The 26,859-nt window shown below is 38.8% G+C and overlaps 1 protein-coding gene across 1 annotated transcript; it reads left to right on the top strand.

Annotated features, from left to right (window-relative positions):
* The first annotated feature begins 5,224 nt into the window (after positions 1 to 5,224).
* On the top strand, positions 5,225 to 24,886 carry LOC115231580 (probable dimethyladenosine transferase). Its single transcript, XM_029801574.2, has 12 exons — positions 5,225 to 5,384; positions 7,655 to 7,728; positions 10,124 to 10,210; positions 10,965 to 11,026; positions 12,216 to 12,309; positions 14,073 to 14,122; positions 15,612 to 15,735; positions 16,870 to 16,962; positions 19,044 to 19,108; positions 21,374 to 21,437; positions 22,071 to 22,177; positions 24,798 to 24,886. The coding sequence occupies exons 1-12, from the start codon at positions 5,327 to 5,329 to the stop codon at positions 24,838 to 24,840; spliced, it is 921 nt and encodes a 306-aa protein (XP_029657434.1). The 5' UTR covers positions 5,225 to 5,326; the 3' UTR covers positions 24,841 to 24,886.
* Positions 24,887 to 26,859: the final 1,973 nt, after the last annotated feature.

The raw sequence follows: 26,859 nt of genomic DNA, 5'->3' as shown, positions 1-26,859 counted from the left end.
TGGAAAAGAACAATAAATGTTACTATTCTATATTTCTGAAATGAGGAATTTATATTATGTGTTCTGTTTTTATTAGTCAGGCTGGTATCCTGATCTGGATTGTTGCTTTCACTATGTTTCAGCTGTTGTATTCTCCAGCCTTCTTCAGGTGTCTTCTGTTGTACAACAACTGAGTTCAACGCAAGATACTTGAAGAAAGCTGTTGCATACGATAGCTGAAAGGTAGTGAAAGCAACAATCACAGTGAGCACACCAATCTGACTAATATAAATGGTATACGTAAAATAAATGTTGATTTTAAAATTCTCAGAGAAAATGAAACATTTTATGTGAATTTTAATGATCACTTCTTTCTCTCATATAATTCCACTCACATCTAGAATACATTATTGGAATCAACCCCAGAACATGGCTGGTATTTTTATTTTATTAATCTCTGAAGAGAAGAAACAAATTTAACCTTAGCTAGATTTGAACTCAAAACATTAGAGGCTGTAACTAACTGCAACAGTTTTGTCAGTCCACCACCAGAACCTTCAATAGATTTTCTGACTTTGATAAATATATTGTTTTCTTTTTGTTGTTAATTCATCTGCAATAGTAAAACAAAATAATAAAGCAGTCTAATCTGTATATATAAAATTGCTTGTTTGTTTGTTTGTCTCCGCCTGTCTAACACCCGTGGACATGTTTACAAAGTCAGAAAACAGCACAGCTCCCATGACTTTCAGAAACACTTTTTCACGCTAAGAGTTGCTGAAGCATGGAACAAACTGCCGGCATCAGTTGTTAGTTGTCGGAGCACTGCATCCTTCAAAACTTCCACGCTTCCTGAGATTCGCCAACACTACACCTGATTTTCTCCCCTCCATACACATACAAGCATGTATCTGACTCATGCATTGTTCGCTTTCCAGACATTTGTACATTACTGCATATGCTTTATACGCACTTTTGACAAGTTGTGGTGCACCTGAGCACTGCATACAATAATTTCATTATTATTATTATTATTACCAATGCGCTAAAAAATCAGTTATCCAATCATGTTCAAATTTGGCAGGAAAGGCTCTTAGACTCAGCTATACGTTGTTTTCAAATTTGGACCTATGTTCTCTTAAGGGACAAGAGGCAGTCCTCATTCAACAAAAATTTGGCAGACGAGAGTGATAGGCGGTTCACATAATTTGGAATTTCTCCGTTTTGACAGGGATTTTTCAAATTTATTTTTCTCAGTGCCCTAGGAAATAATCTGGAGCATCTTTTTAACAAAAAAAAAAAAAATGGGTCTTTTAACCCCACCCTCACAATCTTCCCCTCTCCAGATCGATTTTGGTCGACTTTGTGGGCACTATGCACAATGATTTTTTTTGAGCACTACACACTTAAAAATCATTGGAGAAGCCTTTCTGGTAGAAAAAAATGCAAATATTAAAGGGAGATTTGGCTGTTGTTTCTAGCATATTCCATGGCCACCTTCCTCGTTTCTTTGTCACTCTGACAAGTATTGATGTTTTGCAATATTTTCTCCCCATTAATAGCATAAACTCATTTATACTATTAAAAAAAACATTTTGGAAAATTCATTATTTTTATCAACCTTAAACCTTACCGGTCATGGGATATGTTAGAAACAACAGCTAAATCTCCCTTTAGTCACACACCTTTACGTCTGAAAATATTTACTTTTTTTTTTAATCGTAAACGCTTCTATAATTTTTAGGTTCGTAGTTCCCCCCAAAATTGATCCAAATTAGTCCAGAGAGAAGAGGTAAGGAGAGATTTTTAAAAATTCCTTTTTTCCCCTCAAATTTTTTGTTAAAAAGATGCTTTAGATTATTTCCAAGGGCACTGAAAAGAATCTGAAAAATCCCCATCAAAACTGAGAAATTCCAACTTATGTGGGCCACTTATTGCTGATGTCCCTTGAAAATTTGACTCAACCATTAGTTTTGGCTGTTTACAAAAAAATAAATAGCAGTTAATGCAGTATGTGTGTGTGATGTGGTCTTGTTAGTGTGTTAGCGGTTGTGTTCATCCCCTTCTCTCTCGTGAACTGACTTAACGTGAAAGGACAGGAAATACATTCTACAATGGTCAGCACCATAGCTAGTAATGGCAGCCAAATGACATCAGGCATACACTCTCTCTTTTCATTTATACTCCACTGGTAAAAACGCATAATAATTTATACAAAGAAGTTTGATCAAAACTTGCTTCTATCTGTTTTCTAGTTCAAGTATAGTATTATTGTTAATCTCACAGAATTTGTTATGTCAGTAATGTTAGAAATACCAATCGCAATAATTATTAAGAAAAAACTTGTATATGAAATTTTTGAATGAAATTTCATTGTATTTTTAATCTGGTCAATGCCAGGTACTTCTGCTTTTATGAAATAAGACAGAAGGTGCTGTGGAGCAGGAGGTACACACCTGAAGATTTAAAACCAAAACTCAGTTTCAATTTTTAAGTAATTTTCATTTTAGTTATGCTGTTAATTCTTTGAAAAAAACCCATACAAACATACATACAAACATGCCCCTATCTCCCCATCATCATCATCATCGTTTAACGTCCACTTTCCATGCTAGTGTAGGGAAATGTGAATATCTTCTCCGGACCTTTTGGGGGGGTGCGAGAAGCAATCACTTTCCGTTGCTTTTATATCCAGACTCTACCAGTCAAAGAAACACAAAACGCAGACGTAAAAAATAGATATACTTTATTGTTTTATGGTGAGAGATCAGTGGTATATCTGATATCCTTGGTTCTGGGCGCGCAAGGCTGAAAGTTAATCGATTGTAATATTTACAATGTTCAGCCGCTAAAAACAGAACGGGTCAAAAATGGCGTCCGGAGGAAGAAGATGATGTTGACTGCAACAATTCAGGTTAAAAGTCTTTGGCCAAAAGACTGCTGCTATCAAAACCGGAGAGAGAGCGAATTAAACGTCTGCTTCTATGGAAAGCCTGCCGCTGTCTGCCAGACGCCAATGGTCAACGCTTTTACGCTCCCTTGCCTCTTTGTTAAGGCTCGCGCTCCCTTCGCCTAAATAAGCTAAGGCCACGTCAGCAAAATTCCCTCTTCCGGACTTCGTGTATTCGCGAGAGGGCGTTGCGCGCACGCGCTGTTGTATAGGATCACTACACTAGCATGGGTTGGACGATTTGACTGAAGACTGGCGAACCAGATGGCTGCACCAGGCTCCAATCTGATCTGGCAGTGTTTCTACAGCTGGATGCCCTTCCTAATGCCAACCACTCCGAGAGTGTAGTGGGTGCTTTAACGTGCCACTGGCACGAGGGCCAGTCAGGTGATACTGGCAACGGCCCCTCTCAAATGGTGTTTTTTTATGTGCCACCTGCACAGGAGCCAGTCCAGTGACACTGACAACAACCTCGCTCAATTGTCTTTTCATGCGTCACTAGCACAAGTGCCAGTAAGGCAACGCTGGTAACGATCACGCTCAAATGGTGCTTTTTATGTGCCTCTGGCATGGAAGCCAGTTAGCTGCTCTGGCAACAATCACGCTCGGATGGTGCTCTTAGCACTCCACTAGCACGGATGCCAGTCATCAAATTTGATTTCGATCATCACCTTAATTTTTGTTTGTAATTCCAAAATGGTGCAAACTTCGTGTCTTGAAAATAGAAACTAAAATTGAAATATATCTGGTAAAGACACGAAAACAATTCTCAAAATATCCTGAGAATATAGTCTCAGCAAAAATTGGTAATTCAAAATTATATTTTAAAACTACTGTGCTTTAAGTCTGCATGGAGTACGACTTTTAAGCTAGTATTTTATAAGCAATATGGTGGGAAAATTGTCTTATCATTGCTGTGAATATATATAACTTAGTAAAGATAAATGCTCTACTAGAAGGGTGATGTTGGTTTGCAGGAATGATGTGGCCCAAATGAGCTAAGATATGAGCTATAGCATGTTAAAAAGAAAACTGCACTATGGTACAGGCATGAGGTTTTCATAAAGCAGATGACAAGAATTACGTCAGAGGATGAGACACAACAGAGAAAAAATTCTGTCCAATCCATGCAAGCATGGGAAAGGGGTTGGAAACTCAAAACGATGATTCATATTTAAACATGGTTATTTGAAATGTTTGACATTTTTCTTACAAAATCTAAATCATATTTGAAAAGAACATGTTGCCCTGTGAAAACCACAGTTTAATTTTTTCCGTCTTTTTTTTTTTATTTAAAAAACAATTGGAGGTAATTAATTAATGTCATATTTTGTGATATGAAACAAAAATTTGCAGATCCAGTTTTAGGCAACATCACGAATGATTTTGAGTTGTCGCCCTTGTCTTTTGATGAATCTTTCAATGTTTATCATTCATCATTGCAAGTCCACCGGCAGTGCCCCAGCTTGGCCGCAATTGAAACAAATTGAATGTAGAAGTTAAAAGTATTAAGAAAAACAAACGTGGAGATAAAATTAATTTGCCTCTCATATATTGTATTCGGGAAAGGCATGAACGTCGCACAGTTTCGTTTATTTCTCCTTCACAAATCTGAAGCCACTTGTTTTTTGGAAAAGATCCTGTTTTTTTTTTTTATTCACTGAAATCTATATATATAAAACTGTAGTTGTGTGAGTGTCTGTCCCCTTCGATTTAGATTCCTAACTACTCCCACATTATGCGGTGCAGTTTAACCAAATTCGGGTATCTTATAGTCGTGATTCATATCGAGTCCGTCTGGCTATTAGCGCGCGTCTACGATGAGTCTACGATTTTAAAAATAATTTTACATCATTTTTTATTCCATTTTAATGCATAATTTTTCGTGTGTCGATGGCGGTGGAGTTGGCGTCCACGCTCACATCTGCACCTGTTTGCTTCTCCCCCTTCTTCCCTCCCTCGTGAAGCTGTGGGGAAGGGAGTGTAAGGAAATAAAGCGTTGTCAAGGAGACCAGCGTTCTTTTAGAACAACGACTTCATGGCTTGAAGACACCAAAACAGAAATGGCTAAGAAAGCCCGAATTGGCATCTATAAGGGAAGTAACTCTCTAAAAATGCTTTATAGTTATTTCCCTTACAAACCCGGGCAACGCCGGGCGAGTTGTAGTGCACCTGAGCACTGTACACAATTATTATTATTATTATACTGCTATTCATTAATAATTATTATTATGACTGAAGAGAGCGATTTCTACGCAACTAATAACAGCGATGACATGAAGCTAGAAGAAACTACGTAACTAAGGCGATAAATGTTACATTCAGCTTTTAATACTTTTCCCCCACACGTGTTTAGGAAGTTGTTTGTTAATTGGTTTCACCTTTTGCTTAATTGCGATGCCTAAAGTTAAACCCGAAAAGAAGTTTCGAAAACATGAAGAAATTCAAAAGCAAGGTGAGTTTAACAATGAATTGTACTTCATAATGTGGCCGGCAATTCTACGTTATTATTACCCAACATTTCTAAATGAATGAAACGAAAAAAACCTGCGACATTTCAATTATTTCTTCGAATTTAAATTTAGTTTTCTCAAACAATGTATTTATTTATGGTATACTCTTTTACTTATTTTAGTCATTTGACTGTAGCCATGCTGGAGCACCGCCTTTAGTCGAGCACATCGACCCCAGGATTTATTCTTTGTAAGCCTAGTACTTATTCTATTGGTCAATTTTGTCGAACCGCTAATATTACGGGGACGTAATCTCACCAGCATTGGTTTTCAAGCGATGTTGGGGGAACAAACACATACACACACATACGACGGGCTTCTTTCAGTTTCCGTCTACCAAATCCACTCACAAGGCTTTGGTTGGTCCGAGGCTATAGTAGAAGACACTTGCCGACGGTGCCACGCAGTGGGACTGAACCTGGAACCATGTAGTTCGTAAGCAAGCTACTTACCACACAGACACTCCTAACGAAAGAATGCCTTATTTATTGAGATGGAGAAATCTTTGCGTTGGCATTGCCAACGTTTACCAAGCCCTGCGATTATGTTGTGATGGACTAATTTCACGACATGTGTCTCATAGATGCAAACTTATTCTTTAATTTCTTATCGACAAAATTTTACATTCAAACTTTTTTAAAAATCACTTTGAAATACTTTACTCTTTACATTCACTCATTGTTAGATAAGTTACAACTCTTCAATGTAAAGATCCCGTATGCTGAGTATGTAAACATTGCGTTACTGATGTGTAACTATTACTGACACAAACGTCGTCCAACTTGCTGAAAATACTCAATTTTAGTAAATGGGGATCATCAATAATACTCTTTAAAAGGATAGGATTTTCCAAAGAACACACACACATACATACATACATATATATAAAGGCGTAGGAGTGGCTGTGTGGTAAGTAGCTTGCTTACCAACCATATGGTTCCGGGTTCAGCCCCACTGCGTGGCACCTTGGGTAAGTGTCTTCTATAGCCTCGGGCCAACCAAAGCCTTGTGAGTAGATTTGGTAGACAGAAACTGAAAGAAGCCCGTCGTGTATATATATATATATATATATATGTATGTGTGTCTGTGTTTGTCTCCCCCCACGCCCCAGCATCGCTTGACAAACGTGTTTACGGCAATAGGGACCGATATGATAAGCTGGCAGAAACGTTAGCACACCGGGCGAAATGCTTAGCAGTATTATGTCTGCCGTTACGTTCTGAGTTCAAATTCCGCCGAGGTTGACTTTGCCTTTCATCCTTTCGGGGTCGATAAATTAAGTACCAGTTACGCACTGTGATCGATGTAATCGGCTTAATCCCTTTGTCCTTGTTTAGCCCCTTGTGGGCTATAAAGAAATAAGATGTGATGTGCAAGGATTTTTCTCATGCCATTGGTGACAAGAATATGTCCTTAATGGCATGACAGGAATGATATCTATGTAAATCTGAATGAATGCCTCTAAATTTTGGACTTATTGAATTATATTCTAGAGTAGTGATAGAGCGGAGCCTTGAATTTCAGTAAGGGTTAATTAATTCAGAGTTAGAGCTTGGCAGTGTATTTACGTTGGGGAAAAAAAGAAACAGGAGAGATAGAGAATTAACAATGTAAGTGGAAGAATCTGGCTTATAACTTGACATTATGTATAAAAGACATTTTACTCTTTTACTTGTTTCAGTCATTTGACTGTAGCCATGCTGGAGCACCGCCTTTAGTCGAGCAAAGGACTTATTCTTTGTAAGCCTAGTACTTATTCTATCGGTTTCTTTTGCCAAACCACTAAGTTACAGGGACATAAACACACCAGCATCGGTTGTCAAGCAATTCTGGGGGAACAAACATATACACACACATACGTATATATATATACACATATATACGACGGGCTTCTTTCAGTTTTTGTCTACCAAATCCACTCACAAGGCTTTGATGGACCTGAGGCTATAGTAGAAGACACTTGCTCAAGGTGCCACGCCATGGGACTGAACCCGAAACCATGTGGTTGGTAAGCAAGCTACTTACCACACAGCCACACCTACGCCTGCACTAAAAAGGAATTTAAAAATATTTGCAACTAAGTTATCTAATTTTAAAAAATATTTCTATATAGTAAATGTTTAAAGGAACCAAACATTTGATTGTAATTTTTCTGTATACTTTAACACTTTTCGGTTCAGTTTTTATGTTCTGTTACATTCTTCTCTTTCAGGAATTGCATTCAATAAAACTATTGGACAGCATATCCTAAAGAATCCACTTGTAGTAAAAACCATGGTGGAAAAGGTAATGCAAGTAAAATCTTCTGTTTGTCTTGAGTTTTCCAAATGTAATTTTTTAACTTTGTGGATGCTGACTGGCTCCCATGCCAGTGGCACGTAAAAAACACCCACTACACTCTTGGAGTGGCTGGCATTAGGAAGGGCATCCAGCTGTAGAAAATTTGCCAGATTTTAAGGCGGCAAGCTGGCAGAAACATTAGCGCGCCGGGTGAAATGTTTTACGGTATTTCGTTTGCCGTTATGTTCTGAGTTCAAATTCTGCCGAGGTCGACTTCGCCTTTCATCCTTTCGGGGTCGATTAAATAAGTACCAGTTACGCACTGGGGTCGATATAATCGACTTCATCCGTTTGTCTGTCCTTGTTTGTCCCCTCTGTGTGTAGCCCCTTGTTGGCAGTAAAGAAATAAGAAACCTTGCCAGATCAGATTGGAGCCTGGTGCAGCCTCCTGGCTTGCCAGTCCTCAGTCAAACTGTCCCACCCATGCTTGCAGGGAAAGCAGACATTAAACAATGATGATGATGAATCCTTTAATGTGCTGTCTTGGTTTTGTCTTGTTCTTAATTACTTACAACTTCCCTTACTGTATTCACTTACAGTATTTCATACTCCTCTTAACTTCCCTTACTTCATTCTCCTTCTTTACCTTCCTTACTTCTCATATTAATGGTGTTACCCTGTTGTCTTACTGTACTATAATCCTTTGACAGTCAGTTTACCCTGTCAAATGTTAGTCAGTTCTTTCCATGCCATGAAACACAATCTCTCTAACCAGCTCTGTTTTCTGCCACTGTTCTAGCCTCAATCCAGCTTCTCGCTTATTTATTCAAATTGCTTTGAACTAATGGTGGATTTATCTCATAGCTATGAGATTTTGATGATGGGGTTGTTTATTTCTAGAATGACTTTGTAGGGCAGATTTAAGAAGCTGGATCTGGCCAGCTTGAAAATAAAACAAGTAGAATATTTGGACTGGATATGGCCAGTTTTAGTGCTAAAGGATTAAACCAAGTATCAGTTTGACCCTTTAGCATTTAAACCGGCCAAAAGTATTCCGCTTGTTTTATGTTCAAACTGACCAGATCTGGTCTCTCACACCAACCCTACAATATCATTATCATCATCATTTAACGTCCACTTTCCATGTTGGCATGGGTTGGACAGTTCAACTGGGGTCTGGGAAGCCAGAAGGCTGCACCAGGCCCAATCTGATCTGGCAGTGTTTCTACAGCTGGATGCCCTTCCTAATGCCAACCACTCTGTGAGTGTAGTGGGTGCTTTTTACGTGCCACCGGCACAGGTGGCAGACGGCCACGGTCGGATGGTGCTTTTTACGTGCGACCAGCACAGAAGCCAGTCGGGCAGCGCTGGCTACGGCCATGTTCGGATGGTTCTCTTACGTGCCACCGGCACTGGTATCACAGCTACAAATTCCATTGATGTTGATAGATTTTGATTTTGATCTTAATCAAGATCAAAATCGTTTGAAAAATTAACATTTACCTCATCAAAATCTCATAGCTACAAGATAATGCATGATTAGTTCAAAACAATGTGGATAAAGAAGCATTAATTTTGGCAGAATGTGAACACTAACAGGTTAATGTTTGTTTTGAAAAGCTATTTGATTTAGTTCTGTGGATAATTGTGCACTGTGATGATATAATGATAAGGTGAGGTTTAGTTACAAGTGGATTATAAAGGCTTCTGTTAATAACGGTTTTAAATTTTAGACCCAAGGCCAGCAATTTCAAGGGAGCTGGTTAAGTCGATTACACTCACCCCAGTGGTCAACTGGTACTTATTTTACAGACCCCGAATTGATGAAAGCAAAGTTGACCTCAGCTGAATTTGAACTCTGAACATTAAAGATGGATGAAATGCTGCTAAGCATTTTGCCTGGTTTACTAACAATCCTGCCAGCTCAGAATATTACTTGTATGATACTCTCTCTTTTACTTGTTTCAGTCATTTGACTGCAGCCATGCTGGAGCACCTCCTTTAGTTGAGTAAATCGACCCCAGGACTTATTCTTTTTAAGCCTAGTACTTATTCTATCGGTTTCTTTTGCTGAACCGCTAAGTGATGGGGACATAAACACACCAGCATCGGTTGTCAAGCAATGCTAGGGGGACAAACACAGACACATAAACATACACGCACATACATATATATACATATATGCGACGGGGTCTTTTCAGTTTCCGTCTACCAAATCCAGGCTTTGGTCAGCCCAGGGCTATAGTAGAAGACACTTGCCCAAGGTGCCACGCAATGGGACTGAACCTGGAACCATGTGGTTCGTAAGCAAGCTACTTACCACACAGCCACTCCTGCACCTATGATACTCTACAACTATTATGATCATTGCCTTTTATCTGTTTTTCCTTTCAATTTATAGGCTGCCATTCGAAATACTGACACTGTATTTGAAGTTGGTCCGGGTACAGGAAACATGACTGTAAAATTATTGGAATGTGCAAAGAAGGTATGGAGCTGTTGTTTTTACCTGTATTTCATAGAAAGATATCTCTTGCTGACAAAATTGGATTGTAAAATGTAGAAGGCTACATATATCCTGTTATCAAATTCGATGACTGGCATCCGTGCTAGTGGGGTGCAAAGAACACCATATGAGTGTGATCATTGACAGAGCGGCTAACCGGCTTCCGTGCCAGTGGCACATAAAAGGGCACCATTCGAGTGTGATCGTTACCAGCGTCGCCTTACTGGCACTTGTGCCTGTGCTAGTAGGGTACCAAGAGCACCATCTCAACGTGATCGTTGCCAGAGCAGCCAACTGGCTTCAGTCCCAGTGGCACGTAAAAGGGCACCATTCAAGTGTGATCGTTACCAACATCACCTTACTGGCACCTGTGCTGGTGGCATGTGTAAAAAGATTCGGGGGAGGTCATTGCCAGTACCACCTGACTGGCCCCCGTGCCGGTGGCATGTAAAGAGCACCCACTACACTCTTGGAGTGGTTGTCGTTAGGAACGGCATCCAGCTGTAGAAACTGCCAGATCAAGATTGGAGCCTGGTGCAGCCATCTGGTTCGCCAGCCCTCAGTCAAAATCGTCCAACCCATGCTAGCATGATGATGTTACTAACATCGCATTGCATCTATAAATAGATACCACAGATGATAGAGTTTATGGATTTTGATGGTAAAATCCACTGTTTAAGACATTCATTATTTCTCTTATTGCATTTAAAAACATTTTTTATTAAATTTTCTTCAGGTCACTGCATGTGAAGTTGATCCCAGACTAGCAGCAGAATTACAAAAACGTATTCAAGGAACGTAAGTTTATATTTGTTCTTTATTAATAATAATTATAATAATCCTATAAGCATAATTCCTGAAGTTTTGGGGGATGGGACTAGTCAATTACATTGACCCCCAGTATGCAACTGGTACTTATTTTATCAACCCTGAAAGGATGGAAGGCAAAGTTGATTGTGGTGAAATCTGAATTCATAACATATAAAGGTGCGAGATGGTGCTAAGCATTTTGTTGATTGTGTTAACGATTCTGCCACCTTGATGATAAGACTTAATTAAAAAAATTGGGAAATAAAAAGACTGTGGCCGTTGAAGAAGATCATCACCATCGTCGTTTAATGTCCACTTTCCATACTGGCATGAGTTGGATGGTTTGACAGGACTGGCAAGCCAGAAGGCTGTACCAGGCTCCAATCTGATGTGGCAAGGTTTCTACAGCTGGATGCCCTTCCTGACACCAATCACTCCAAGGGTGTAGTGGGTGCTTTTAACATGCCAGTCAGGCGGTACGGGCATCAACCACGCTTGAATGGTGCTTTTTATATGCCACCAGCATGGGAGCCAGTCAGGCAGCACTGACAACAACCACACTTGAATGGTGTTTTTTACATGCAATCGGCACTGGACCAGTCAGATGAGTGTCTTATTGGTTGTAGATGGCTCAGGTATTGTAAGTACTAAGCTCGCAGCTGGATTTACAAGATAGGGGTAAATGTAAAGACAGCAGGTACTGCAAATTAACTTAAGTCATCTCTTTCTAGCTATCAACTATTCTTTCTATATGGTCTGCCACTGACCATGAGAACAGCAACTCAAAGTTGATGGCTAAAAACAGGTGACCTAGTTCTGTATAAATTCCACACTGACCCGATTCTACCCCCTTTTTTTCTTTTCTATTTCTTTGCCAGTTGATTTGTTTATTCCACTGAGGGTAAAATGTGTAAGTGTAAATTTCTTTACAAATGGAGAAGACCCATAATAGTCATGCAAGCATGGGAAAATTGTCATAACAAGTATTACAGTTATCTCTACAGATTTTCAATAGAAATTATAACTGGCACTGATTTTGTTACGATATTTCGTATCTGAGACATCAACCATGTATCTACAAGTTATTAACATCTCATGACAGGATGATATCATTATAGATTTCTTGCTCAAAGTTTGAAGTATGATTAACATGAAATAAATATTTTTTTCATTTCAGACCTTTGTATAATAAATTACATTTAATAATTGGTAATGTCCTCAAGAGTGATCTGCCTTATTTCGACATCTGTGTTGCCAATCTTCCTTATCAGGTAAGAATTATTTCACTGTGATGGCTAACTTTCAAAATGTTCTTGAATATCCTTTTGTTTTTCTACTGGTTTTTAGTCATTGAACTGTGGCCAAGCTGGAGGGCTGCTTCTAGGTGGAAAAAAAGGGGATTAGAATTTGATTAGATCTGTTTTGCAGGACACCAGCACCTGGACTGGTGTCACATAAAAAGCACCCAGTACACTTTGTTATGGGGTTGGTGTTAGAAAGGGCATCTAGCTGTAGAAACTATGCCGAAACAGACAGTTGCAGCCAGGTACAGTTGCCTGTCTGGCCAGCTCCTGTCAAACCGTCCAACCCATGCCAGAACGGAAAATGGACGTTAGATGATGGTTTCTTTAGGGAAGACAAACGAAAACAAACAAAATCAACCAGACGTAAAGGGAGGTAAGTGCGGTAGAAAGGAAAATTTCAAGCTCTTTTTATTCAACATATCAATTATGCATTCCACACAGATATATATATATATACACACACACACACACACACATAATATGATCCATTCTGCTATAGGCATAAGTCTTGAAACTTTTGGTGGTGCGAGGGCAAGTCATTTACAATGACCCCAGTGCTCAACTGGTAATTATCAACCTCAGCAGAATTTGAAATCAGAATGTAAAGATGGACAAAATGCTGCTAAGCATTTTGTCTGGTATGCTTCCAATTCTACCAACTTGCTGCCTTAAATGTATATAACATAACATACTATGTTTGAGTGTGAGTCTGATGACCTTCTGCTCAGTTTATGTCCACCAAATTTCTCTTGTAAGTCTTTAATAGAAGGAACTTGCCCTGGTACCACACACTAGGATTGAACCTAGGACTGTGTGATTGCAAACTGAGCAGCCATTTGTTCTACGTAAAAAATAATGCACTTAATATAATTGTTAAGAAATTTAATGTTTCGTTTGAATTTTGTTGTCTTCCTTCAAAGTGTAGTTTGGTAGAATCTTAACCCTTTTGATACCAACCCGGCTGAAACAGCCTCTGGCTCTGTAGTACAAATATCTTCTTTTCATAAGTTCTAAATTAAAATCTTCCACCAAACCTTAGTTGTAATTTATGTTCCCAACACTAGCTTAATGACAACAAAGTTATTTTACTAAATTATTTGTTATATCTAAAATTAATTGAAAGAAACACAGAACAAAAAGGTTAATGTGAATATAAAAGAATCCACTAAAATATTGTCTGCAGAGAAACGCATACCCTCCATCGTGCAACCAAACGTTTACCCTCCATCAGACACCTACCATATTCTGAGCGCCTTGTTTCTCTGGGCATGGATTCACTGAAGCTCCGGCGTCTGGCGACGGACTTGGTAAACGCCCACAAAGTTGTCAACCACCTCACCAATAACAACACTGAACACCTTTTTGATCTCCATGTGTCTAACACACGTGGACATGCCTACAAAGTCAGAAAATAACACAGCTCCCATGACTTTCGGAAACATTTTTTCATGCTCAGAGTTGCTGAAGCATGGAATAAACTGCCTGCGTCAGTTGTTGACTGCCATGACACTGCATCCTTTAAGGCCCTCATGCTTCCCGAAATCCGTCGAAACTACACCTGATTATATATGCACTTTAGATGAGTTGTAGTGCTCCTGAGCACTGTACACAATGTTTATTATTATTATTATTTTAAAGAGTTTTTTTCAGAAACCAAGTCGAAATAGACACTATGTTGTCTTTTTTTTTGTATTTCTTTATTAATTTATTTTCTCTTATTTATATTTCAGATTTCATCTCCTTTTGTATTCAAATTATTATTGCACAGACCTTTTTTCCGGTGAGAATCTTTTTACTCTTTTCTTTTCTCCGCATCGGCAAATTAGTCTACTGTTGCATTGTGAGCCATATGAACCAGATGCACGTTTCCCAGAGTTGTTCAGCTTTCATAGCTCCAGTTTTCTTGAGAAAATAGTTTTAGAAATCATCAAGGGCAAACAAATCCATGATTCATGATTATTCAAAGTTATTTCTACTTTTAACCTCAGGAGGATGCCTTTCCCAGCTGGTTATTCAAGGCAATCTGCACCCAATACATATTGGAAGCAGGGGAGTGAACCCATACCGTCTTCCAGCTACAACAACACCAGCCTGTACAGTTTCAGCCTCTTTGTGGTCATCCTTGTGTTGAATACTCGTCCACTAGAGATAGCAGTAGTTCACCCCCACAGCTTGCAGTATATAGAAAAATAGATACACAGTCACTGATCTTGCAACATGCAAATTAGCTATTCTGAGGAATGCAGTTTTAGGAGAGGAAGACCGGAGGAATTGTTTAGTAGACGGTCCAGAAAGTGGAGCACAATAAGAGTGTGGAGAAGAGAAATTAGCTTTCGTCTCTTATAAGAGACGAAAGCAGTAACTATACCGAGAAGTAGTATTTATCACCACTTAAACATAGCTGTTCCATAGGAACTGACATTGCTGCTATTTTTAACTCCAGGAGGACGCCTCCTCCAGCTGGTTATTTGATTTAATCTGTACCTATGGAACAGACAAGTTTAAGCAGCGATAAACATTACTTCTCAGTATTAGTTACTGCTTTCACCTCTTATAGAGATTTTCTTAAAAAGCTGATTTGCTTATTCAAAGTTCATTTTCTTGTATTACATGAGGCTCTTCAATCTGTGCATATACTTTACATGTTGTGTTCAGATCTTACCAGAAATATAATTTGGAGACAAATGGTCTTCTGGTTGGCCTAACCTAGGAACATACACTGTATGATGTGATCCTCATGTGTGACCCTAATAGTGAGTGCCACATAAACAGCATCAATGCAAAACGTTAGCACGCCAGGCGAAGTGCTTAGCGGTATTTCATCTGCCGCTACATTCTGAGTTCAAATTCCGCCAAGCTCGATTTTGCCTTTCATCCTTTCAGGGTCAATAAATTAAGTACCAGTTACGCACTGGCGTCGATGTAATCGACTTAATCCTTTTGTCTGTCCTTGTTTGTCCCCTCTATCTTTAACCCGTTGTTGACAATAAAGAAATAATAAACAGCATCAGTGCTGGTGTCACATAAAAAGCACCTAGTATACTCTGTAAAGTGGTTGGTGTTAGGAAGGACATCCAGCCATAGAAACCATGCTAAAACACACAATGGAGCCTGGTATGATCCCTGGTGTTGTTAGCTCCTGTCAAAGCTATACCAGCGTGGAAAGCTGACATCAAATAGTGATGATAATGATGATATTGTTGTATAATTCTTCATATACCTTGCTTCAGAAATAAAATAACTAATTACATTCTGTTATTTTCCCAAAGGTGTGCTGTACTGATGTTCCAGAAAGAATTTGCTGACCGATTGGTAGCAACACCTGGAAGCAAGCTTTATTGTCGACTCTCTGTAAATACACAGCTTTTAGCAACCGTCCATCATCTTATGAAGGTAACAGTTCTTATTCTTCACTTCATCTTGTTTAGCTTGTTTACTTACTTTTGGCCCATTCTCTGTGTGTGTGTTTGTTATTTTGAGGCAGACAGGTTATGGCAATGACCTTTTTTAAAGCCTGCTTAGGATTTTGAGTAGAGACAAGTAGATGAGGTTATGGCTCAGTTTGTGATTAATGGTTAGTGGAGGAGAAACATGAGAAGCGAGTTTCTGAGGAATGCAGTTTTAGGAGAGGAGGACTGGAGGAATTATACAGTTCTATATTTAAGAGATGAGGAATTATGTACATTATTTCCATTCGATGGATATTTGTCCTCATCTTGTTTGTTGTTAACACGTTTCAACTGATATACCCTACAGCCTTCATCAGGTGTCTTGGGGAAATTCCAAACCTGGGTTCTCATTCCTAAGGTATTTTTCAATGTTATATATATATATATATATATATCAGCGCCGCCTTGACTAGCTTCCGTGCCGGTGGCACGTTAAAAGCACCAATTGATCGTGGCCGATGCCAGACTCCCCTGGTACGTAATAAGCACCCACTACACTTGCGGAGTGGTTGGTGTTAGGAAGGGCATCCAGCTGTAGAAACACTGCCAGATCAGACTGGAGCCTGGTGCAGCCCCTAGCTTCCCAGACCCCAGTCAAACCGTCCAACCCATGCTAGTGCGGAAAACGGACATTAAACGATGATGATACGAATTAAAATCTTCATGCATTATTTGATTAGGTAGACTTTTAGCTTATATATATAAACTAAAAGTCCACCTAATTAAATAATGTATGAAGCTTTTAATGAAATTAAATTTCTATCTAAATAGTTCAGCTTCTCTCTACATTTTCCCACTTTATGGTTCTTTGACATACTTTCTTTCTTCAGATAATTAAAATATTTACTTTATTTCACAAAATTGATTTGCACATAAAATTCCTATTGCTTTTTGTCTTTAATTCTTTTTATAAAACATCCATTTATCCCATTTCTCACTTAATTCCTTATACCTCCCTCTGCAGTCTTGAATATTTCATATTTAAAAATATCCTAGAGATTAACTCTCTGAAATTAGCTACAAAGCAGTTGGTATTGCAGGGATTAACAGCACATATTCTTCTTATGTTTGTTATTAGGTTGGAAGAAACAATTTCCGGCCACCACCAAAAGTTGAATCTTGTGTTGTAAGATTGGAACAGAAAGTTCCTCCACCACCCATCAACTTTGAGGTTTGTACCTGGTTCTTTATACTCTATACATTTGCACGTATGGTTTGTGTGCATCAGTTTCTGCATAAAGACTTTACTGTTGCATAAGTGTTTTCTACTATCGCTCTAGGGACAACCAAAGAAGCCCATCATATATATTTCTTTACTACCCACAAGGGGCTAAACAGAGAGGAGACAAACAAGGACAGACAAAGGGATTAAGGCGATTACATCGATCCCAGTGCGTAACTGGTACTTAATTTATCAACCCCGGAGGGGTGAAAAGCAAAGTCGACCTCGGCGGAATTTGAACTCGGAACCTAAGGGCAACGTTTCTGCCAGCTCGCCGCCACATCATATGTGTGTGTTACTGCATTCTCACCTTGATTTTGTATGATAGGTGTTAACGAGTATCATTGTCATGCAAGCAGTACCCTCTGTTCCAGTCTCCTCTGAAGACATGTCTGGTCATCTCTATAGCTATAAACGGCAAAATGTTTGTGTGTCCTTTATACAAATCCACAGTTTTTCATGTAAAAGACTCACATTTTCTATGGGCTTTCAAAACTGTCTGAGGGTGGTCGTGAAGATCTTTTCATTTCCCCAGTCACCCTAGAAAGCCATTAGAAAATTGATAAACCGTCCCCTTATACCCATAAGTTATGGGCATTATCCATTCAAAATCGCTAGGACATAGAAATTTGTATGTGGTGCATGCATACAGCTAGATACACCAATAGACTGCCAGCTGTTTTTTGATTGGATGGAGATAATTTTACCCTTGACAGTTGAATGCACGTGTGCATTTGCAGACAGTCTGTATGACTCAGTGTGTTTTTGTGTTTTTGTTGATGTATTTTTTACAAGAATACTGCCTTTGTGTTTTAATTTTCAAAATAAAAGGCAGCAAGCTGGCAGAATCATTAGCATACCAGACAAAATGCTTAGCAACACTTCATTTGTCTTTAGGTTCTGGGTTCAAATTCCACTGAGGTCGACTTTGCTTTTCAAGGTGATGCTCCAGCATGGCCACAGTCTAATGACTGAAACAAGTTAAAGATAAAAGATAATGAAGAATTATGTGAGTGTTAGTGAAGTCATCTTCATCAGCATTTAACATCCTTTTTCCTATGCCGGCATGGATTGGACTGAAATAACTAATTAAATAATTTATTTTATTCTTTTACTTGTTTCAGTCATTTGACTGTGGCTATGCTGGAGCACTGCCTTTAGTTGAACAAATCGACCCCAAGACTTATTCTTTATAAGCCTAGTACTTATTCTATCGGTCTCTTTTGCCGAACTGCTAAGTTACGGGGACATAAACACACCAACATTGGTTGTCAAGTGGGGGGGACAAACACAGACATACAAATACATATGTAAATAGAGAGAGAGAGACATGACAGGCTTCTTTCAGTTTCCATCTACCAAGTCCATTCACAAGGTTTTGGTCGGCCCAAGGCTATAGTAGAAGACACTTGCCCTAGGTGCCACACAGTGGGACTGAACTCAGAACCATGTGGTTGGGAAGCAAGCTTCTTACCACAGAGCCACTCCTGTGCCTATATCATTAATTGAATTTTTTACATGTTGAAATCTATTTCATGTCTGAATCCTTTTTCAGACCAAGAATATATTTGAAACTTCTCTGCTTTAACCCTTTGGTGTTTAAACCAACCATATCTAACCAAAATATTCTACTTGATTTTATGTTCAAACCAGCCACGACTGGCTTCTCACACCTACCCTACAATGACATTCTAAAAAATAAACAATCGCATCATTGAAATATCACAAGTATGAGATAAGCCATGATTAATTCAAACCAGTGTAACATAATTTAACACTTTGACCAAGAGACTAAAAGAATAAATACTAGCTTTTTAAAAAGTACTAGGGTCAAAATATATTCTTCAAGGCTCTGCCCCAGCATGGCCACAGTCTAAAGACTGAAACAAATAAAAAAATAAAAGAGAAATAATCATTATATCTGAGAGAATAATCTGAATCCTAAATGGTTAATAGAGATAGGTTGATGCCAGAAAAGCTTAAGTCATTTCTTCAGATTCTTATCCTTTTTTTTTTTCTTTCCTTCTTAGGAGTGGGATGCCATGGTTAAAATCTGTTTTTGTAGAAAGAACAAAACACTTTCTGCAGCATTCAAGTAAGTAAAACCACCGTTTTCTTTAAATTCTTTAGTATTTTAAATTGAATTTTTTATAAAATCGTTTACAGTAGCACAAGTCCCTGTGTGTGTATTAGGTTACATTGTGAATGTTTGGCTGCCAGGAATAAGAAATAAGGATCGTTACCAGAGCAGCCAACTGGCTTCCGTGCTAGTGGCACATAAAAGGGCACCATTCAAGCGTGATCGTTACCAACATTGCCTTACTGGCACCTGTGCCTGTGCTTGTAGGTTACCAAGAGCACCATCTCAACGTGATCATTGCCAGAGCAGCCAACTGGCTTCCGTGCCAGTAGCACGTAAAAGGGCACCATTCAAGCGTGATCGTTACCAACGTCGCCTTACTGGCACCTGTGCTGGTGGCATGTGTAAAAAGATTCAAGCGAGGTCATTGCCAGTACCGCCTGACTGGCCCCCGTGCCAGTGACACATAAAAAGCACCTACTACACTCTCGGAGTGGTTGGCGTTAGGAAGGGCATCCAACTGTAGATACTCTGCCAGATCAAGATGGTGCAGCCATCTGGTTCGCCAGCCCTCAGTCAAAATCGTCCAACCCATGCTAGCATGGAAAGCAGATGTTAAACGATGATGATGATCATCATCATCTGGAAATGTTTACTGCAATAGACTGCAATCTTAATAGACAGAGAAAGGTTTATCTTTTTATCAGCTTCATACATGGAACAGCAGCAATTAAGCTACGATTTCAAACGGCTTGGGGACATTAGTTCTTGTTTTTTTGCTAGGTTTACTTTATATATGCTTTGTATATTCAAAACAGATGAGGTTGGGTAACTGGAGTGGCATCTAGCAATAGAGAATCTTCAACAAATTCCATCTGACTCATGCAAGCATGGAGAACTGAACATTAAAACAATGATGATGGTATCACACACACACACACACACACATATGAAGGCACGATGCTTAGTGGTTAGGGCATTCTGTTCATGATTGTAAGGTTGTATGTTCAATTCCTGGCGATGCGTTATGTCCTTGAGCAAGACACTTTATTTCATCATGTTGCCCCAGTCCACTCAGCTGGCAAAAATGAGTTGTACCTGTATTTCAAAGGGCCAACCTTGTCACACTGAATCTTCCTGAGAACTATTTTAAGGGTACATGTGTCTGTGGAGTGCTTGGCCACTTGCATGTTACTTTCACGAGCAGGCTATTCCATTGATTGTATCTGCAGGGACCCTCGTCATCGTAACCGACTGAGTGCTCCTATATCTATATATATATATATATTTCGTTTTTGGATATATACTCACACAGCGGTTGGCATTAGGAAGGGCATCCCTCTGTAGAAACACTGCCAGATCAGACTGGAGCCTGGTGCAGCCTTCTGGCTTCCCAGACCCTGGTCGAACCATCCAACCCATGCTAGCATGGAAAGCAGGCATTAAATGATGATGATGATGATGATGATATATATATATGATGATGGTGTACATATATACATATACATATGTACTTACATATTTTTAGGATGATGATGGTGATAGCTGCCTCAATCAAATTACATCATCCCATTAATCTCCATCACATCTGTGTGTTCTGAGCCATCATCACGGAACTTTAATAAAGAGACATGAACCAGACATAGTGAGACATCTGTACATCATCGGATTAAAATAACATACTTCTACAACATTTATCTCACACTTTAAGTATTCATAGCTGGGATCTAATGACAAACACTTCAAGAAGACTGGCTGTTATATCAACTGCTGGTTTGATTTCAGAGTGCCTTCTCTTGGACGTTTTCCACCAACGGATACCTACAAGTAGGTAAGGATTTGAAAAATTTGTGCACAATTGGGTGATTGTTGGCTCTTATGAATCCATCCACCCTTTAATTTTTTTTTTATGCTGCAGGGTGTCCAAAAATCATTCTTTCCATCAAACCTGCTAGGTGGAGTCGCCAGTTTAGTTTCAACAGATTGTACTTAGTTACATGTTTCCAGTAGCCTTCAAGTGTTACCTGACATACGTATATACATATATATATGGAGACGAGTACCAAAGTTCCCATGTGACTGGCTTTGTAATTGTTAAGAGATTTCTGTTTACGCGAAACCATTGGTAACCTTCTTAACTCACAAATAAAGAATATTTATCTACCAATGTGTATGTGTGTGTGTGTATATATATATATATATATATATATATATATATGTATGCATGAGTGTGTGTTTATAGTTTCCTCACTGAAAACAGGTGAATTTTCTTACTTTCAGAGTGTCTTGTGTGGTCGATTCTCTTCAGAAAAATTACCAAATGTATTGTTCTATGAAAAATAAGGTAAATGAATATTGTTTGTATTTTTATCAACTTCTGGTTTTAATGTATTTTTTATTTATTATCAATGCACCCCGGTGTTGCTCAGATGTTATGACCTACAGCCACATTGTATTATTTGTTCCTTTCTTATGGGCAGAATCAGCACAGGCGGAGTATGAAGCAAACAACTCTTCTTTAAAAATATGTTTTCCAGTCGTTTTCTGATGAACAACACTTCCATCTACCAAATCCACTCACAAGTCTGTGGTTGGACTTGGGTTATAGTAGAAAGCACTTGTCCAAGGTGCCATGCAGAGGGATTGAACATGGAACCATGTGGTTGGGAAGCAAACTTCTGGACCACACAGTCATTCTTGCACTTAATATGTGTGCGTGTTTACATTAGTTATGAAATTGAGTGTTGATAAAGATTGTTCAGGCAGAGTTGCCTTCCTTAGCTAGCTCTAATTTCTATACAAAAATCTGTTGAGATAACCTTAACAAGTGATGTAATAACACTGCTAACACAGTAGAACACAGAACTGACATATAAAAACGTTTAATAGACTTTGCTGTATATTATAATGAAATATGATGTCCCTACACGTCATTAATATTATAGAATTGTAAACGTTTTTCCGTTTTTTAATGCAGCCAATTCCAGAAGGCTTTGATGTTAAACAGAAAATCAACGATATCCTCGTACAGTCAGGTTTTGACAAGAAGCGTGCAAGAACTATGGATATTGATGACTTTCTCAGGTTTGTACTTGTATACTCTCTCTCTTTTACTCTTTTACTTGTTTCAGTCATTTGACTGCGGCCATGCTGGAGCACCGCCTTTAGTCGAGCAAATCGACCCCGGGACTTATTCTTTGTAAGCCCAGTACTTATCCTATCGGTCTCTTTTGCCGAACCGCTAAGTGACGGGGACGTAAACATACCAGCATCGGTTGTCAAGCAATGCGAGGGGGACAAACACAGACACACAAACATACACACACATGCATATATATATATACATATATACGACAGGCTTCTTTCAGTTTCCGTCTACCAAATCCACTCACAAGGCATTGGTCGGCCTGAGGCTATAGCAGAAGACACTTGCCCAAGATGCCACACAGTAGGACTGAACCCGGAACCATGTATACTTAATCTCTTTTAATACTAATCTTAAGATCTCCACTCTTCACCCTGTCAGTGCTTGGTGCCATGTAGATAAAGCACCCAGTACACTCTGTAAAGTGGTTGGCATTAGGAATGGCATCCAGCCATAGAAACCATGCCGAAACAGACAACTGGAGCCTGGTGCAGACCTCTGACTTGCCAGCTCCTGTCAAACCATACCAGCAGAAAAAACAGATATTAGATGATGGTGATGACATATCCATTGGTTTTTCTACTTTTACTAATTTTAACGTTTTCCACATTGCTGTAACAAGTGTGTTTTTTATTCACAAATAGAAGCTCTTCTCGAACTAAATAATGAAATCAGAATAGTACCTTACAACTCATTACTTCATGGTTTAGACTAAGTAATTTATCTTAACTAAGCGTACAACACAATGATGTCATAAAACTTTGAACTCGTAATCATAATGTGTGTAACCCTGTTACCTTATTCTCTAGGACACAATTAATTAGACCTATTTCTTTACTACCCACAAGGGGCTAAACACAGAGAGGACAAACAAAGACAGACAAACAGATTAAGTCGATTATATCGATCCCAGTGCATAACTGGTACTTATTTAATCAATCCCGAAAGGATGAAACACAAAGTCGATCTTGGCAGAATTTGAACTCAGAACGTAGCAGCAGACGAAATACTGCTAAGCATTTCGCCCAGCATGCTAACGTTTCTGCCAACTCGCCACCTTAATTCGACACAATTAATTAGACCAACAGGTAAATGCTACACACTAGCGCTCCATCGGTTATGACAACAAAGGTTCCAGTCGTTTCGATCAACAGAACAACCTGCTTGTGAAATTAATGTGCAAGTGGTTGAGCGCTCTGCAGACACTCATACTTTTAACATAGGTCTCAGTGAGATTGACATGGTTAACCCTTTGAATTACTGGTACAACTCGTTTTTGCCAGCTGAGTGAACTGGAGTACTGTGTAATGAAGTGTCTTACTCAAGGGTACTATGTGCCACCAGGAATTGATCTCGTGACCTTACGTGCTTTGACACACACGTGATGGGTCTCTTTGCACTTTCTGTCAATCAACTTCATTCATAAGTTATTGGTTGACCCAGAATATAGTGAAAGACACTTACAGACCAATAAAAGTTATATTTAACATACATATCTTGCTTCAATTTCTATGCAAAAAATATATTTTTTAATTATTTATTTTGAATCTGGATATTTGGAAGAATAAGTACAAAAGATTATTTTGGATCAGTTATGATTTATTATGAAGTCGTTGCCAATGCTGCTGGACTGGCTCCTGTGCAGGTGGCATGTAAAAAGACCATTTGAGCGTAGCCATTGCCAGTAACGCCCGACTGGCCCTTGTGCCGGTGGCACGTAAAAGCACCCACTACACTCTCGTAGTGATTGGCATTAGGAAGGGCATCCAGCTGTAGAAACTCTGACAGATCAAGATTGGAGCCTGGTGCAGCCTTTTGGTTCGCCAGTTCTCAGTCAAACCGTCCAACCCATGCTAGCATGGAAAGCAGACGTTAAACGATGATGATGATGATTACTGATAGAAATGATAGTTACTGATCAATAATGACAGAAAAAAGGGAATAACATCATGAACGAAGTATTTCAGGTTACAAATAAGTGGCAAATATCCTCAGAGTGCAGTGAACGTATATTTTCGTTCAAATATATATTTACTAGACATCTCTGAATGAAAATATATGGGATAATCTGTTAAGAGTTTAAGTATGACTTCTACTCTTTACCTCCTTAGCAAATGAGATACATCATCATTTGCTGAGACCCCCTTCAGTCATGAATGACCGTGGGATTGCACCTAGAAAGTTACCCTTCCAGGCACAAGTCCAGGCAATGTTGTTTTATGGAAGACCAGCAGTCGCCCATGCTTACCAGACTCCCCTCTCCATGCCACCAATGTTATCCAAGGGAAAGGCAAAGGCTGATACAGCTTGGCACCTGTGATGTCACAACTCATTTCTACAGCTGAGTGAACAGGAGCAACATGAAATAAAGTGTCTTGCTCAAGAACACAACACACAGCCCGGTCCGGGATTCGAACTCACAACTTCACAATTGTAAGCTTGATGCTCTAACCACTGAGCTATGCACCTTCACATATCATCATAGAGATGCATTATAATGTCAGCTCCAATTGCTATTTGTTAATTCTTTATTTGACACGTAATTTTATTTATTTTCAGTTTGTTGCTAGCATTTAATGAACAAGGATTCCATTTCTCTTGAAAGAAGGTAAAATCTATGTAAATAAATTATGTATAAAAATACTAAACATTTTGCTTTCTTTTATTCTTACGAAAAGACTTTAGGTCTGGACAAAGTATTTACATTTTTTCCTCTATGTATCAAGTATCAGTCATTTAATGTGGAGTAAATTAAAAACTTTATTTTGGGTGCAGAAGAATACATTCAAAGTGTATTCAGAAGAATATACTCAGAGGAATGGTTTTACATAGATCCTGTCATTATGGATTGCCCAGTATTTGAGTTATCAGCAGCAGCTTTCCAAATGTTGGTACCTTCCCCCTCCAAATATTTGATCTTGTAACCATTTCAAATGTCATTGTTATTACCCCCACCTTAGCAAAGGCGGGGGTATTGTTTTCAGTCACATTTGTTTGTTTGACCCTGGACAAGATATTTCAAGAACTGTTGGATGGATTTGGATGAAACTTTCAGGGATGTTTGGCCTCGTTACTGGCATAAACTGATTACATTTTGGGATCAATCTCGTACAGAAAGAGGATTCTGGATTAATTTTCCTGTTTTTCTACTTAATTTTTGAGAGCGGTCGGGTTTATTTCTAGTATTCTTGTTTGTGGGAGCAGTCGAGTTTATTTCAGATATTCTCATTTTAAAAAACATCTCCGGCTAATCCGTTGAGAGGACATTGATGTTGCCTTGGCGGTGGTTTGCACTCTCTGAGTGTTCTTTTTATTCTTAGAATGGTGGTTTAGTAGACCTGTTAGAGTTAGAAAAATTGCCTAGTGGCATTTATTTCTAGTTCTTTACAATCTGAGTTCAAATCCCATCAACTTTGTTTTACATCCTTTTAGGGGGTCACTCTCCCAACTGAGCTGAAAAGCACCCTTGCTAGTGCCATGTAAAGAGCACCCAGAACACTCTGTAAATGTCAGCTCCGATTGAACTGTTCAAGCCATGCCAGCAGGGAAAAGGGATGTTAAATTATGAATATGGGTCTTACATTCTTGTGTGCAAGCTGGAAAGCATTAACCCTTTCATTACTGTATTTATTTTGAGGTGCTCTGTGTTTCTTTCAATTATTTTAAATATGACACCGGTGGCACATAAAAAGCACCATTCAACCGTGGCCGTTTGCCAGCCCTGTCTGGCACGTAAAAAGCACCCACTACACTCACGGAGTGGTTGGCATTAGGAAGGGCATCAAGCTGTAGAAACATTGCCAGATCAGACTGGGCCTGGTGCAACCTTCTGGCTTCCCAGACCCCAGTTGGACCGTCCAACCCATGCTAGCATGGAAAGCGGACGCTAAATGGTGATTATGATGATGATGATAACAAAGAATTTAGTAAAATAACTTAGTTATCATTCAGCTAGTGTTAGGAAAGTAAATTGTGACTAAGGCTTGGTGGAAGATTTTAATTCAAAACTTATGAAAACAAGACATTTTACCACAGAGCCAGAGCCGGTTTTGGCCAGGTTAGTAACAAAAGGGTTAAACAAGTCAATAATGTTCAATCAGAAATATAGAAGAGACGAGAGATAAACAAATGAACAGAGCCAAAGTAGGGTTTTATAAACAATGATTTTATTTTGAATGCCATCTTCAAACAATACTTAATACATAAACATCAATTGTAGTTGGTATGACATGAAGAATAGGTCTAAAGACATACTGACATTGGAATGATGTAAATGGTAATGATATGGGAAGTTGGGGGGGGAGGGGCTCAAAAGATATACTTTTATAAATAATTATGAGTAACAAACACCCTAACCACAGAGTGCAGAATTGCCAAACTTCTATGCAAGATTCAGTAAGTACAGTCTATTTTTACATTCATGGAACTAATGGTTCGCTATAATTATATTCTAGCTATCAAGAAAAAAAAAAGATCTAAATTGTAGTATTTTTATAAAGATTGTTTCTCATAAAAAAAAAATCTAAATTGTAATATTTTTGTAACGATTGTTTCTCATAAAAAAAAAAAAAAAATCTCAAAGACCACAAATGGTAATTTAAATTGGATCAGTTAAGTTTTT

This window comes from Octopus sinensis, linkage group LG2 (assembly GCF_006345805.1).
Source record: "Octopus sinensis linkage group LG2, ASM634580v1, whole genome shotgun sequence".
NCBI classification, from domain to species: domain Eukaryota; kingdom Metazoa; phylum Mollusca; class Cephalopoda; order Octopoda; family Octopodidae; genus Octopus; species Octopus sinensis.
This window is presented reverse-complemented; position numbering and strand designations above follow the sequence as displayed.

What these genes read in the sequence shown, in the direction of transcription:
- LOC115231580 (XM_029801574.2), top strand. Translation starts at nt 5,327, where the DNA reads ATGCCTAAAGTTAAACCCGAAAAGAAGTTTCGAAAACATGAAGAAATT. An exon ending in CCGTCCATCATCTTATGAAG is followed by an intron (nt 15,736 to 16,869) that starts GTAACAGTTCTT and finishes GTTTGTTATTAG; the next exon opens with GTTGGAAGAAACAATTTCCG. An exon ending in ACACTTTCTGCAGCATTCAA is followed by an intron (nt 19,109 to 21,373) that starts GTAAGTAAAACC and finishes TCTTACTTTCAG; the next exon opens with AGTGTCTTGTGTGGTCGATT.